Raw genomic sequence first — 15,084 nt, forward strand, 5'->3', positions numbered from 1 at the left:
CAATGCTTAGATCTCGGGTATCCTCCAAAAAATTCATGTGTTTGAAAGGTGACTGGATCCTAGGGCACTATACTCATCAGTGGACATAACTAAGTTGCTGTTAGGAGGTGGAGCCTAGTTAGAGGCAGGTCACTGCGGGTGTGGCCTGGAAGGGTTTATCTCCCTCCCCAGCTCTTCCCTTTGTACTCTGCTTCCTGGCTGCCATGATGTGAGCAGCTTTCCTTGGCCTCGGCCCTTCCACCATTCCTATCCTGCCTTGGAGCTGGCCATCTATGGTCTAAACCTTCTAAAGGCTGTGAGCCAAAATAAACCTTTTTTCCTTTCAGTTGTGGGTGTCAGCTTTGAGATCATAATATTAAGTGAAATAAATCAGACACACAAGCTTAAATACTGCATGGTTTCTTTTATATGAGAAACCCAAAATATAAATAAAGAATAAAATAAAAGATAATAAGAAATATGAAGATAAATCTTTTGCAAAAGAGGAGAAAAAGAGATGGGAGGATGGAAAAAGAATTAAGATGTGTTATGTACAGGTACCAGGTCTACACAAGGAATGTAATTACTATGTACTGTAAACATGTACTAATAAAAAAATACAAATTGAAAAAAAAAGTTGTGGGTGTCAGGTACTGTGTCCCAGCAATGAGAAAGTAAGACATATAGATAATATAATTAAAGTGTAATGTGTAGTACACATTGTTGGTTACTCCTCTCCCTCTATCAGAACCCCGACTTTGATTATATCTCCTTATTCTTCACATGATCATTGCTTTAGGGCTGTGCTTAAGTAGGTGCAATTCTGCCCCTCCACACCTGCTCCACGTGTTTGGTAATATCTGGAGATATTCTGACGAGCTTTCTAGTTTGAAGCTAAATGGAAAGAGATAAAGAACAGAAATAAAATAATTTATCATTTAAGTCACTGATTCTGGAAAGAAAGTATTTTATTCAGATCCACTTAAAAAACAAGAGTAGTTTTCTTATCCCCATAATGAGCACACTAACCACATTTTAACATACAGAAAACTTAGGTACATTCAACTGTTTACAAGACATATCTCCATATAATATACATTCATGTGAAGTATATGAATTTATTTAATTGTACATAGTTGTGACTTTTGCATTTAGTACCTTTTAAAACTACTAACGTAATATGCTTATTTTCTAAAAGTCAGTTTTTATATGATTTAATGTTAGAAAAGCCTCTTTGAAGAATTATAGTAATTGTATTCATATAATGAGGATCTAGTAGTTTTTTCTAAACATAAGCTTCAAGCTAATGTATTAGCAATTTAAGTTATATAATTTGCAATGCATGGAATTCTTAGGTTGCACCGCTTGGTTTATAGTTTAAATAATTTCAGATGGTTCACGATTATTTGTGCATTGGGGAAAAAGAGCACCAAGGATAATGATTTTTTTACATCACAGATAAATCACCACACTATAATCTCAACTTCCACTCAAAATCTAATCATTTGTAAAGAGCATTTATTTCAAATGCTCATTCTCTTCTCAGTGAGATCAACTGACATACTGGACAAAAGAATGGAAATGGTGAAACAGACACTATACACAGTACCTACTCACGTAATAGAATTCAGCTTAACATTGACAATTTCTATTTTTCAGCTGAGTTCATTAGATCTAATAAGGACCCTGAAAATAAGTATAACAATGTATAAACTTGTTAGCTGTATCTCTTAGAAACTCCAAAGGTACCTTTCCGGCCATATTTAAAGCAAAAATTTCAAACAAAGCACCTCTTGTGTTAAGGAAATATAAAGAAAATATTTTCTACAAATTAATATACAAATTTATGTGCATAAAGGTATAGTTCTCCCAACTGTATATGTAATATTTTAAATAACATACAATAAAAAATTCAAAGCACAGACTGAAAAAATAATCCATGTGCTAATCCTCCAGTTACTAGATAGTGCAGCATTTATGTCACTGTAATAATTAAGACAAATCTAACGTAAATGGTCAGTGAGATCTCTTTGGAAATATACTATTAAAAAAGTTCCCAATATGTAATCTTGCCAGCCAAATTTCAACCTAAGCTAAAAGTTCTTACAGCTAAGATGAAGTCTCAAAAAAATACAAGTGTATACAGAGACCAACCATATCATCAGACTCTGAACTTTGGTACAGGCCAGCGAGATTTTTATGTTCTTCTTCTTTACTACAGATACACGGTAAACATCATACTAACAATGAACAGACCTTTATCACAAATTTTGCTACTCACAGAATGCAGTAACATTAAACAGTTCCAGATCATGACAAAGTTCCTTATCTGAATATAAAAAAAACTGTCTAGATTTAAAAACATTTTTAAATGAACACAGAGATGTCTGAGGAGAAACATAAATTACTTGCTTTGACAGTTTTCAGGCAAGCTTATGTCTTTTTTCTACTGAACAAGTGATTTTCCTAAGTATAAGAAGTTCCAGTTTCTGCTAAGAAGATTTTATTATTTCTTTTTCCCGGTGTTTTTTTTGTGTTCATGCACTTCTGTCTTGCTAGGTATATTCTTTTTTCGAGATGAGGTATTAGGAGCAACTGCACCAGAAGGTCCACTGGCAGCTATACAGAAAAAGAAACACTGTTGCTTCCCAAGCAATCCCAAATCAAATAATACTGCTGAGTGACAGAATAGTTCTTGTTGAAATTGTGATATAAATTAAACAATATAAACATTTAATATAGCACTTTTAACTTTTTTAGAATTCAACACAAATACAGAAAAATGATGACAATGGATTGTAGTCACAAAATCTCATTTCACTGTATATTCTTCCTGGAAAACTAATTCATTTCCATCATTTTTAACTGCTATCCACTGTGCAAATGGCTATGAAAGTTATATTTGTGGCCAAGGTCTTTCCCCTAAGCTCAAGATATGTATATCCATCCACCTGCTTACTGGAACTCTATGGATATCTAACACGAAACAAACCTGAATTTTTCATTTTCCCTCTAAACATCTATTTACTCTCTCTCTTTTTTTTTTTTTTTTTTTCCAGTACCAAAGATTGAACTCAGAACCTTGCACTCACCAGGCAGGTGTGGCACCACTGAGCTACATCCCCAGCCCCGTTTACTACTATATCTTCCTTTTCATTGCTATCTAAGACATTAGAAGGTTAGAAAACTAGAAGCATCCTTGACTCATTTAAGACTCATTCTTCCATGTGAACCAACATCAAGGTCTTTTGCATTATGAAAAAGCCATTCTAGGTGGAGTTAGTTCTATTACTCTTATGATGGGTGGTTATATTCCTGTCAGATCAAAATTCTGCGGAAAACAAGCATACACGCTGTACAAAATACAAAGAACAATTACCTAAATACAATGAAGGGTGAAAAAATTCTTAAGAGTTACTGGAGAAGAATCAACACTTGTTAAGAAAGGAATAATATGAGATGAATTTCCCTTTTTAAAAATGACTTTTAGCTTGGAACAGGTCCCATTTTGTACCCTGTAGAATGGCTAAAACCCCAACATAAAAGCCAATCTTACTAGCATAAAAAGCCATATAAGTATTGGGGAAGACAACAAATACAAGGGACAGAAAGTGAGGCAAAAAATCCTAGAAAGCGAGAGACTACAATTCAGTTGATGAATCTTGATCAATATAACATAAGTAGAGCCTATCCAAGCAGCTCAGCTAAGGCTATTAGAAATGAACTGAAATTTGAGCTGTCAGTTACTTCAAGGGACACAGTTTTGCAATTGCAGTTCAGCTACCATAAACTCTTTGCTTTAAAAACAACCAAGATTCTTGGAAGGAACATAACTGAAAATTTCTACAATTTATAATTCATAATGTCTAGGATGTAATCTAAAATTACTCAATATACTAAGAAACAGAGAAACAGCTTTCTTGTCAAGAATGGACAAAATGACAGAGACTAATCCTGAGGTGAGTTATTAACAGATAAGATTTTTAAAACAGCAATTTTAACTACCTTCTAGGATGAAGAAAAATGTGCTTATAATGAATAAAAGGGTAGAAGTCTCTGAAAAAAAACTAAAAAAAATCAAATCAAGTATTTCAAGCTAAAGAATAGGTGAAATATCTGAAATAAGAACTGGCTGGGTTTAATAGCAAAATGAGAGGTAAAAGAAATACCAATCAGGACTATTATACAACAAAACAAAATAAAAACAGAAAGAAAATATGAAAAAGAATGACCTAAGCATCTATAAACTGCTAAAAACAAATGATAAAAAGAAGACATTGAAAGCATGCAGAGAAAAATAAAGCACTGCCTATATAGGAACAATTCAATTTAACAAAGACTTTTCATTGGTATCAATGGGAACCAGAAGACAATGGAACATCTTTAAAGTGATGAAAGAAAAAACTTGCTGCTCAGAATTCTCTATCCAACAAAATTACTTTGGGAGAATTCAGAATAAAGACATTTTTCAAAATGAAAAAAATGAATAGAACATACTGTCAGCAGGTCTGTTGTTAAAAAATTCTAAAGAACTTCAGGCTGAAGGCAAATGCAATCAGATAGAAACACAGACTTTAAGGAAGGAAGAGCATCAAAAATGGCAAATATGTCGATAAATATAAGACTTTTTTCTCCTCTTAATTTCTTTAAAATAAATGAGACTATTTCAGGAAAATATCGTAACACTGTATTAGAGTGTTTATAATAGATGTGGAAGTCACATACACATATATGGATTACTATATGTAAAGGATGGAAGGAGGAGAAAGTAAACCAACTTATATATATAGTTACAGGCTTTTTAAGGTGATATAAAATTGACTCTAAGGTAGATTGTGAAATGTTAAAATATGTTTAGAACAACCAACGAAAGAATAATGTAAAAATATAGTGGTACTTTGATTCATGAATGCTTTCGCTTGCAAACAATTTGGTTCACAAACAGAACCATTTGGCAAAATTTTATTTTTATTTGCAAACTCTGCACTGGGTGACAAACATGACCACAGCCATCTTTCCTACATAATCACAAACATGGCCATCTTTCCCAAAATTGCAGAACAAATTAAGTTTGTGAACCAAGGTACCACTGTATATGGCAGAAACCCAACAGATAAAATGAAATTCTACAAAATACTGAATACAAAATAAAACAGGAAAGAATAAAGAAATAATAATTACAATGAATAAATAGAAAACAATGAAGTAGCAGACTTATCAATAATTACATTAAATGTTAAAGGGCTATAAACACTACAACTATAAAGCAGATGTTGGAATGTCATTTTTTAAAATGTCATATATGTTGTCTAAAAAATACACTTTAAATATACAGACAGCCTTTACTCTCTAGTTAATTTGGACTAGTTACAATCACCTCTTAAAATAAGCATTAAGGCAAAATATTACTAGAAATCAAAGAAAGAAATTTCATGACAATAAGTCAAAACATTAGGATGAGCTAACAATCACATATTTATGCATCTAACAACAGACCTCCAAAACACACAAAGAAAAATTTACCATATTAAAGGAAAAACTAGGCAATTTTGCAATTATGACTGGATATTGCTCTTAATATTTCTGATATATTACCCAGACTGTCTTTCTGTTCCTACATCCTGTCAAGACAGAAGATCTGAACATTATTAACAATCTTGATGTAATGAATAATAAAACTATCCACTAGGATCCAAGAACTACAGAATAATCATTTTTAAGTTGTTGTTGTTGTTGTTTTTTCTTTTGGTACCAGGGATTGAACTCGGGACTTTGCACTTGTGAGGCAGGTGACAGGACCACTGAGCTAACTCCTCAGCCCAGAATAACCATTTTTAAGTGCATTTGTAACAGTCAAGTTAATCCAAATGTTAAGCCCTAAAATGAGGCTCACATTTAAAAGACTGAAACAGTGTATGCTGTGTAATTATAATAAAATTCAATAAGAAATTCGTAATGAGTTATCTAAAAAAACCCCAAATAATTAGAACTTAAGTAATACTCTTTTTAAAACTCCACAAATCAATGAAGACGTAATAAGGTAAACTAATAAATATTTTTGACTAGGTGATAATGAAAATACAACAAAACTTTTGTGTGGTGCCATTAAAGTTCTCAGGAGAAAACGTATAGCTTTAAATGTTTACATAACAAGAGAAGAACTACCTAACAATCAATGACCTAAAAAAACTATAAGCAGACGATAAAAATAACCCAAAAACTAAACAGACAGAAGAAAATTAAAAGACCAAAAATTATTTAAGTTTAAAACAAAAATAATCCAATGAGATAAAGGTAGAACTTTGAAAAGGCTAACAAAATCAATATTATCTAGTAAGAATGATCAATTAAAATACAGAACATAAAGTTTTAGTATCAAGAATAGGAGGTTATTACCATATTAATTAAAATGATCATAAATAAACAATAAAGTTGACAATTTAGACAAAATGAACAAATTCCTTGAAAAATGGAAGTTACTAAAACTGCCATAGAAAGGAAAACAGTTCTATCAAACACTTAAGGAAGAAATAACAATCTTAAAGAATGTATTCAGAAAATACAACAGGGGGAAACACTTCACAAATCATTTTATGAAGATGGCATAATCCTGATAACAAAACTTAAAAAGGACCTTACAAAAAAAGAAAACTGCAGATCAACATCCTTTACAAATGCTGATGCAAAAACTCTCAAAACTGAACTGAGTCTAGTTCATTTCTGTGGGAATTTGGGATGTTTTGTGTATCATACATCATTACTAAGTAGGGTTCATTTCAGGAATGCAAGGTTAGCTTAACATTTGAAAAGTCAAATATAATACATAAAATACCTCCTTAACTAGATTACTTAAAAATGTTTATGAAGAAATGAATATATTATGTTTAATATAGAGAGAACAACAATTTACTGTACTTCTAAAAACGGTCAAGTCCTAGATCTACTGACTACTAGGCAGAGTGGGACAAATCACAACTTTCTACTGCTCCCTTCACCTACAATGGACATAAAAATGGTATTAACTTCTGTAGTCAAAAGAACTACACAAATGTTAGTTTTGTGTTGCATATGGAAAGCATCAAAAATTAAATTTAAGATATTCAATATCTTTAATTCCATAGCTTCATATCCTGATCAGCCAGAACGTACAATATTCAAACCTACTTAAGATAACTGACCCTGATTTACAATGCCTGGTAATCTGAGCTTTATAATCAGGTATATTAGAACAAACAAGTAGTAGAGAGTATTCCTGAAGTTTCTGTTTTGATAATCAAAAAAAACCACATTATCAGTAGAAGTGGTTGGGTTAGGTCTGGAAGGATGAAAATAAACCAAGAATTTTAGGAGAAAAAATATGGCATGAGTGCTAAGGAGATTTATTTAGGCAGAAAAGTTTGGCTATAGTCAACAACAATCAAAGCTAGCATTTAGTAAGTTTTTTAATGTGTGTCAAGGACTTTATATATGTTATCGCATTAATCTCTGACTTTATAAAGGAAGTATTATTGCCCTGATTTTATGACGATGGGACTAAGAATTAGTGAGGTTTAGTAACTAACACAAGGCCATTTAGCTAATTAAGGAATAGAGCTCAGATTTTAACGTAGGCCCTGTTGGCTAACTCCTAAGCACAAACTCTTAAATAAAAGAATATTTGAAAACACTGAAAAGCAGAAAAGAATGAAGATATCTCCATGAACGTTACAGTAAAAGCATTAAAGATATATGAAATTCTCTGAGGAAAAAGAATAGGGTAAGAAAAACTGAAAATGATTAGAATGTCCCTATCTAGAATAGGAAAGTAAAAACAAGAAGGATTATCAAACAGGAAAATAAAAGAATCAGAGAAATGGGAGGAAGAGCAAATGGGAAGAAGTCAAGGTAAGAGAGCAATTCAGGAAACTGACACCATAATCAAATATACCATGAAGTTGAAACAGAAAAACGCTGATAAAACACAGCTGAATTTGATAGATTACCAGACTAAGAATAAAGAGATAAAAATACTTTAGGTTCAGGAAAAGAAGAGAATCTATAAACCAGTTTGGGGAAAAGTCTGTGTATGAAATATGTTTTATTAACAGATGAAATGGGAGGGGGAAATAACCAACAGAAACAAAAAAGGGAAAAGAAAACAACAGAGACAAAATGTATATAAACAAGCTACAATAATACATTTTGCACTCTTAGGATCATTACTCTAAAAAGTGCTAGAGAGTGTAATGATCCTAATGAAAAACAGATTTCACATTTAACAGTAAATTATTATCACTTCTCTAATTGCTGTGCATGGAGAATCTATAAACTCAGACACATCCCTAACCTGGTTTGCTGCTTGCTTTAGTGCCCTTTAAGGTAGCCGATGGTGTTGGGAGGATCTTTGCAGGTGTGTAAGTATTTAAAGACACTTTTCTTCTCATTATTGGACTGGAACGCGAGGCTGAAAAAGACAAACAAGTATGGTAATTTAATAACTTCCTGCCAATTGTGTGGTAACATTAAGGAATATTTCTTATGGCGTAATTTAGTGAACTCTAAAATCTGTGTAACAATAGTAGAAAATAGACAAGTCAAGCTCTGCACAGTATATTCAGAAATAATCATCTTTCTTATAAAAGGCAGTTCTCTCACGGTATTAGCCAAAATTTTGTTTATATTGTAAGTCATAAGCATTTTAACAACATACACCAAAGGAATGCTGACAAGAACAGAGAAACAGGACCCGAGTTCGATCCCCAGTACCAAAAAAAAAAAAATGAATAGAGAAACAGGGGCTGAGGATTTAGCTTAGTGGTTCTGGTGCATGCCTTGCAAGTGCAAGGTCCTGAGTTTGATCCTTTGTACCAAAAAAATAAAATAAATAAATAAAAAATAGATAGCCAGTGATGCTGAACACTTAAACAAAAATAGAGAAATAGGCTTAATTTCATCTTGCCCTGATAAAAACTGAGGAAGGATGACTAAGATGAGTAAAAAATTTTTTTAAACACTAGAGAATTAACAGTATCTTTTCCTTTTTTACAAATACCACAAAATCAATGTATTTCCAGGTATATGAAGCTACTTGCTTGGCAACTCAGAGAATTAAATGTAAACAATATTAATATACTTTCATAAATATTAAATATGAAGTTACTCTATAAAATGTAAGATTCAGATACTTTTTTTTTTTTTTTTTGGTACCGGGGATCGAACTCGGGACCTTGCACTTGCAAGGCAGGCAGCAGAACCACTGAGCTAAATCCCCGGCCCTCAGATACTTCTTTTGCAGTTGGCACAATACTTTCTTTAATATTTAAAGAGAATGAAAAAAATTAAAATCTTAGAAAACTTGGATTTACGTTTTGTTTAACCATAGTTAAACCAATTAGTTGATTGTTCTCAACTATGTTTTAGCTATCTCTCCCTCCCTACCAACAGTAAACTTTTCTCAAATGAATCTTAAAATAAAATGGACTACAACAGACACTCTGGATGAAGCAGTCATGGAACACACAAGCCCTAAGTATTTACCACCCTTTTCTTCATCATAGATTTTCAAAGGCTCTGGGGAATATAGCTTAGGGAATGATGAACTAGATTGTCTCTAAACCTTATGCAATTCTATCAACTGCATTAAGTAACTTTCTTTCTCATCTAGTTCTTTTAATAACCAATAGCATGACATTTTATGAGCTGGAGGGACTGGGGTATAATTTGTACCCATGCTACAGAAAGGAACTAAATAGAGAAACTGGAAAAGACATCTATGAATTAAATACAAAAAGAAGCTGCCCCAAAATGACAGAACCATGGGATAAACTTTAAAAGAACCCCAAAAGCACAAGAAATAATCCCAACAAATAAAAAAATGGGATTATATTAAAATATTAAATTAAAAAGCTTCCTCACAGTAAAATAAAGAGTAAAGATAACCTTCACAATGGTAAATATTCTTTCCCAGCTACTCTTAAGATAGAGGACCAATATATAGAATATATAAAGAACTAAAAAAGAGTTAGACACCCCCAAAACAAATGACCCAATCAAAACATGGGGAAATGAAATGAACAGACATTTCTCAAAAGAAGCACAAATGGCCAAGAAGAATATAAAAATATACTGAACATCTTTAGCCATTACGGAAATATAAATCAAAAAACCCTAAGATTTTATGTTAATCCAATAAGATGGCTATCATCAAGAACAAAACAAATGCTAGAGGAATGTGGGGGAAAAGAAATCCTACATTGTTGGTGGGAATGCAAACTAGTACAACAGTATGGAGAAAATAGTATGGAGATTCCTCTAGAAACTACACTTGACCCAGGTATACCTCTCTTGGATATTTTCTCCCAAGAATTAAAGACATCATACTGTAGAGATATATGTATACTCAAGTTTATAGCAGTGCAATTCACAGTTGCCAAACCACAGAAGCAGTCTAGATGTACAACAGCAGACCAATGGACCAAATAGATGTTATATATTTACAAAATGGGGTATTATTCAGCCATAAATAAAAACAAATTCAAGCCATTTGTAGGAAAATAGATGGAATTTGGGATCATAATGTGAAGTGAAATAAGATGCAGACAGTCAACTATCACATGGTTTCTCTTATATGAGAAACCCAAAACATAAATAAAGGCTAAGGGGAGAGACAGTAGGAATTAGAAAGATAAACTCCTTTGGTATGGGGAAAGGGAACAGAAGAGGTGAAGGGAGAAGGAGGAAAGAGGGAGGGAAGAAAATGATCAAATTACTGTATAAATGTACCAATTTCCTCAAATGCCTATAATTATGTATCACAAGCATATATCAATTAAATACAAAAAGGTTTTTTGTAAATATTCCACTAAAATTCTCTTTTCAAAATAAGATGTCATTATTGCTGTCATTCATTGTAAATCTAAAATTAAATGGCATTAATAGCTACTTCAAACCTTTACTTTCTTATTAGAAGTTTCCTTTAGACTAAGACTTCAAATCTCCATCTCAGGAAAGCAACAAAACATCAAGTACATATAAGGGAAAATGAGTAAATTAGAATTTCTTTAGATTATCTATTCTGAGGGAGCAGCACTGTCTATGCTATCAGGTTATAGATATTAAAAAAGAGAACTTTCTATTTCCTGACTTTGACTTTATAGCTATTATTTCATTTGAAGTACTATCAAAGCTCAGAATCAGACACATTCATATGAAAAGTATGAAATTAAAATCTCCTCCCCAAACCCATTTCTAAAATGAAATATTTTAAAACATACACATAAAGATACTGCTACATTACCATTAATGATTGAAAACTGATTTTAACTACCAGACATGGAAGGAAAGGGAAAGGTCACTATATTCTGGAGATTCAGGGGCACTATTAGGACAGAACACATTGTGAATAATACTCTAGAATTATACAAAGAAAGAGCAAAACAGCAAGATATGAAAGTGGCGTTCATTCCAAGAACTGTGGTACCTCATTTTATTCTTTGAAAAAATACATTTACAGAACCTCAGAAAATAGAGAATGGTATACAAGGAAAGCCTGCCACTTTTTGAAGATACAACCTAGATGCAATATTCTATCTCTAAGCAAAGCACTTTCCCTTAAAACTAACGCTGCCCAAACTAGAAAATCTAACATGCAGAGGAATGCTATGGTATCCAGCTGTAAATGACAGCTGAGAGCTACTACCTAAGAAGGTAGTCCTGAGCATTCCTTAAAATGATATCCCTCAAAATAGTATACCATATGATTTTTAATGTGTTACCAACAATTTTCTAAAAAAAAGCTTGACAAAATCTGGGGTATACAGAGTTCTTTACAGAACTTCAGCCTTGTATGTCAACAGAACTGCATTTCTCCAAAGCGAGGCAGGAAATAATACACAGTTTTCTTACTTAGCCATAAACTCCTTTCCATAGTACACATGAATGAACCTCTTCAGAGTACCTTCCAAAAAACAGATTTTGAAAATTCCCTCTCTAATTAAGAGCTCCTTCCGACTACTTACCAAAAGTGGTAAGGGGTTAGGCACATGTGTGTGTGTTATTTAATGTAGACTGATCGTTTTGTAAATTATTTTAAACGATTGTTATAAAATGACACACAATAGGAATGTGAGATTTTCAGCAAACATAGTTTTTAAAAAATTACTACAATGTTTTGGGTTTTTTTGGTATCAGAGATCGAACTCGGGATCTTGCGCTTACGAGGCAGGTGGCGGAACCACTGAGCTAAATCCCCGGCCTTAAGAAATTTATTACTATATTATACTATTGACTTCTATTGATGGGTCTTAGACTTTTCCTTTTATAAGAAAAAGATTTTGGGGGAAGAATCAAGAAAAGTTGTATACTGCATATTACACCAAAGAGTTATTAATAATGTCCTTTTATATTATTTTTTCTCCTAAAATCCTATTCATTACTACTACTTGAATTTACATTTTTTTAAATTTTTGTAATGTTTAGCTAGTATCTACTGAATTAAACATTAAGTAATAATGATGGTAAATTTTCCTACAAATTTCAGGGGTCTTCCATGGAACTTCACTTGATGGAGAAGCAATGGAAGCAAGAAATTCATCCACCTGCTTTAAAGATAGGGCATTGTGAAGAGTTTCTAGAGGACAAATAGATGGCACCATAGAATACAATTCAAAACCTGTAAGAGAAAAGAAAAAAAAGAAAAATGAAAAAATAAAGTTGGACATTTTAAAAATCAATAATCAAAAAGGAAGATGATCATTGCTTAGAACTGGAAGTTTAAGTCTTTTCAATCTATCACATGCAAACATACAAGATCTCTCAAGTCATGACACCAGATGCTATGCAATATGGAACAGAAACAAGATGAGACAAACATTTTATTTTAAATATATGCACATAGTACAGCATGCACACAATTTCTTTCTATATTGGTAAAATCTAAGAATAATATTTAAAGAAGAAAACCTAGGAGAAAAAAAAGAAGAATTTTCAGTTTTTGTTTTTAAAGTCAGGTATACTCAACAGATGAATAAGCTGATGTCTGGATACTGAAGGTAATGTTAGAAAACAATTATATAATTACTTAGGAAGTGTGCTTTTAGACACTTTTCTAGGCATGCCAAGGTCAACAATCCTCTCTGATGTGATCCTAAAACAACATTCCTTCACTTCTGCTGGAATTAAAATTCTGAAACATATTACACCTACCTTTATTGAATGAGCACCAATAATTGTATTATTGGAATTCACTGGTTGAGTAAAGTTAGGCCATGTAAAAAGCAATACAAAATACAAATACATTCATATTTAACAATGGCACAGAAATACAAAAATCTCATGAAACAATCATGCAGCTATCTATGTATTAATACCATCAGTGAAAAAAAAGCACTTAGACACACAGTTCCCTTTTATAAACAAATAGGATACAGGTTGTTCACTTTAAAAAAAGAAAATTGTCTATTTAAAATGTATTTAACTGAATGGCTTTTAAAATTGCTTTCATATACTGCTAAAATAACAGGTCTTTCTGGATCTACTTTTTCAATAACTCAAACTGATTCTCCTCCAAAGAAATACTTTCAGTACTTAAATTAAGTTTACATAAACATCCAACACCATTACTTAAAAAGTTAAATTTAATTCAGACTGCAAAATAGAACTACGGCAGGCATGTGCCCATTTAAAAATTCTGGGCTCTTTTACTTAAAATTTGGGAGGAAATATTGATCTGAAAACTGTTGGAATTTTCAGGAGGAATAGGGAATTTCATTGATTAAAAGGGAATCTAATCTTCCTATGAAAATAACCAAAGGCCTTAGAAAATTGATGTGCTTGATTATCAGGTACAAACTGAAGCATGACAGAACATTTACACATACTTAAAAATAAAAGAAAACTACAATACCATAATAGCAGCTAAAATACCTAAGTTAAGCACTAAAGAAATTAGGCTTGCACAACTGTTACATTTTTTTAAAAGTACAAGATTCATGCAAATAAGCGCAAACCCTTTCTTTGCATTACACTACACAGACTGTGTTTTTCTCCTTTCCTCAGGATGTTTATAGCTCTTCTGTAATAGTTACTTTCTTTCATTTGCCTGCTAGATGTTTTAGCAAGCAAATGATAGTATAATCACATTCCTCTGGACTCCATTTTTTCCCATTTACCTTTAGGAAGCTTCTCTTTTAATGTACAATGAAAGGGTTAGCGCAGCAATTTAAAAAGCCACCCTGCTGACATGTTTAGAAGCTATAAAAACATACCACTGGAGCCTAGAAATTCCAGAGGAAACGGACCAGCACCTATAGAGGTGTAGGTGTTCTGCACAGAGGCCCAGAAAATAAGGTAAAGCACTGTCAGAAGATACTTGTTTCACCATGTTCCTTGGACTAAAGATGAAGGGGCGGGGGGGAGGAGTCCATGACATGTGTTAAAGATGGAAATCACATGAAAGTTAGGGGAAATAAAAAGTGAGAGGAAGAGTCAAATGACAATTTATAGGACAGATAAGACAACATAGCATAAAAAAAGAAAATAAAAGAAGCAAATCTTGAAAGCCCAAATGAAATATTTCTAGAACTGAAAGGAATGCATTTTATGCACATTAAATTGTATAATATGTGGAAAAGCCACATTTTCTTAAAAAGCCTAAATTAGATGACTATATAATTACTCTATTTTCAGTTAAATTTAACAAAAAATTATTATTTTTTTATCTTCAGTAAACACAGAGTTCTCCTAGGTAAAATCTGCAACACTGGTTATAAACACATAAGCATTCGGTACAAAACCTATAGTCTTAAGCCTGGATCATCTCTTCTTAGAATTTTGTTTTCTTTGTGACTTGTTTTCTTTGTGACTTCTGTTTTTCTTCTAAGAGGTTCTTATTCATATGATAGCATTAGAAACTGCAGCCGTATCAAATGAGCATCTTTTTCTTCAAAAAGTAGCATTTAAAGAGCTACAATGGATGGAAAGCACATTAAGCTTTAAGGTTAAAATTTCACTTGTTGAGGATGATCTTCTCACTCCACCTTTAAGAAGTTATTAGCGTATATTATCTACATGTGTTAAAATATCTGAAAGGGAGAGAATGACTATAAACTTGTATTGAATCCTTAAGCT

At 32.4% G+C, this 15,084-nt stretch overlaps 1 protein-coding gene across 22 annotated transcripts in view; it reads right to left on the minus strand.

The window, feature by feature from the left end:
* Positions 1 to 929: 929 nt before the first annotated feature.
* Ppip5k2 (diphosphoinositol pentakisphosphate kinase 2) overlaps positions 930 to 15,084 on the minus strand; it is an 85,725-nt gene continuing 71,570 nt past the window's right edge. For 17 of the 22 annotated variants that reach the window (XM_004841749.4, XM_004841747.4, XM_004841746.4 and 14 more), the window contains 3 exons: positions 12,488 to 12,628; positions 8,306 to 8,422; positions 930 to 2,598 (listed from right to left, as the gene is read on the minus strand). In XM_004841749.4, coding sequence (XP_004841806.1) covers positions 2,486 to 2,598; positions 8,306 to 8,422; positions 12,488 to 12,628 — 371 coding nt within the window. In that variant the 3' untranslated portion in view covers positions 930 to 2,485. Of the gene's footprint in view, positions 2,599 to 8,305; positions 8,423 to 12,487; positions 12,629 to 14,222; positions 14,349 to 15,084 lie in introns of those variants that run through there. The other 5 variants (XR_015438891.1, XR_015438888.1, XR_015438887.1 and 2 more) reach the window with 2 other exon arrangements.

Source organism: Heterocephalus glaber, unplaced genomic scaffold (genome assembly GCF_053883595.1).
Source record: "Heterocephalus glaber isolate CG9 unplaced genomic scaffold, H.glaber_assembly_v1.0 deba00001465, whole genome shotgun sequence".
Taxonomy (NCBI): domain Eukaryota; kingdom Metazoa; phylum Chordata; class Mammalia; order Rodentia; family Bathyergidae; genus Heterocephalus; species Heterocephalus glaber.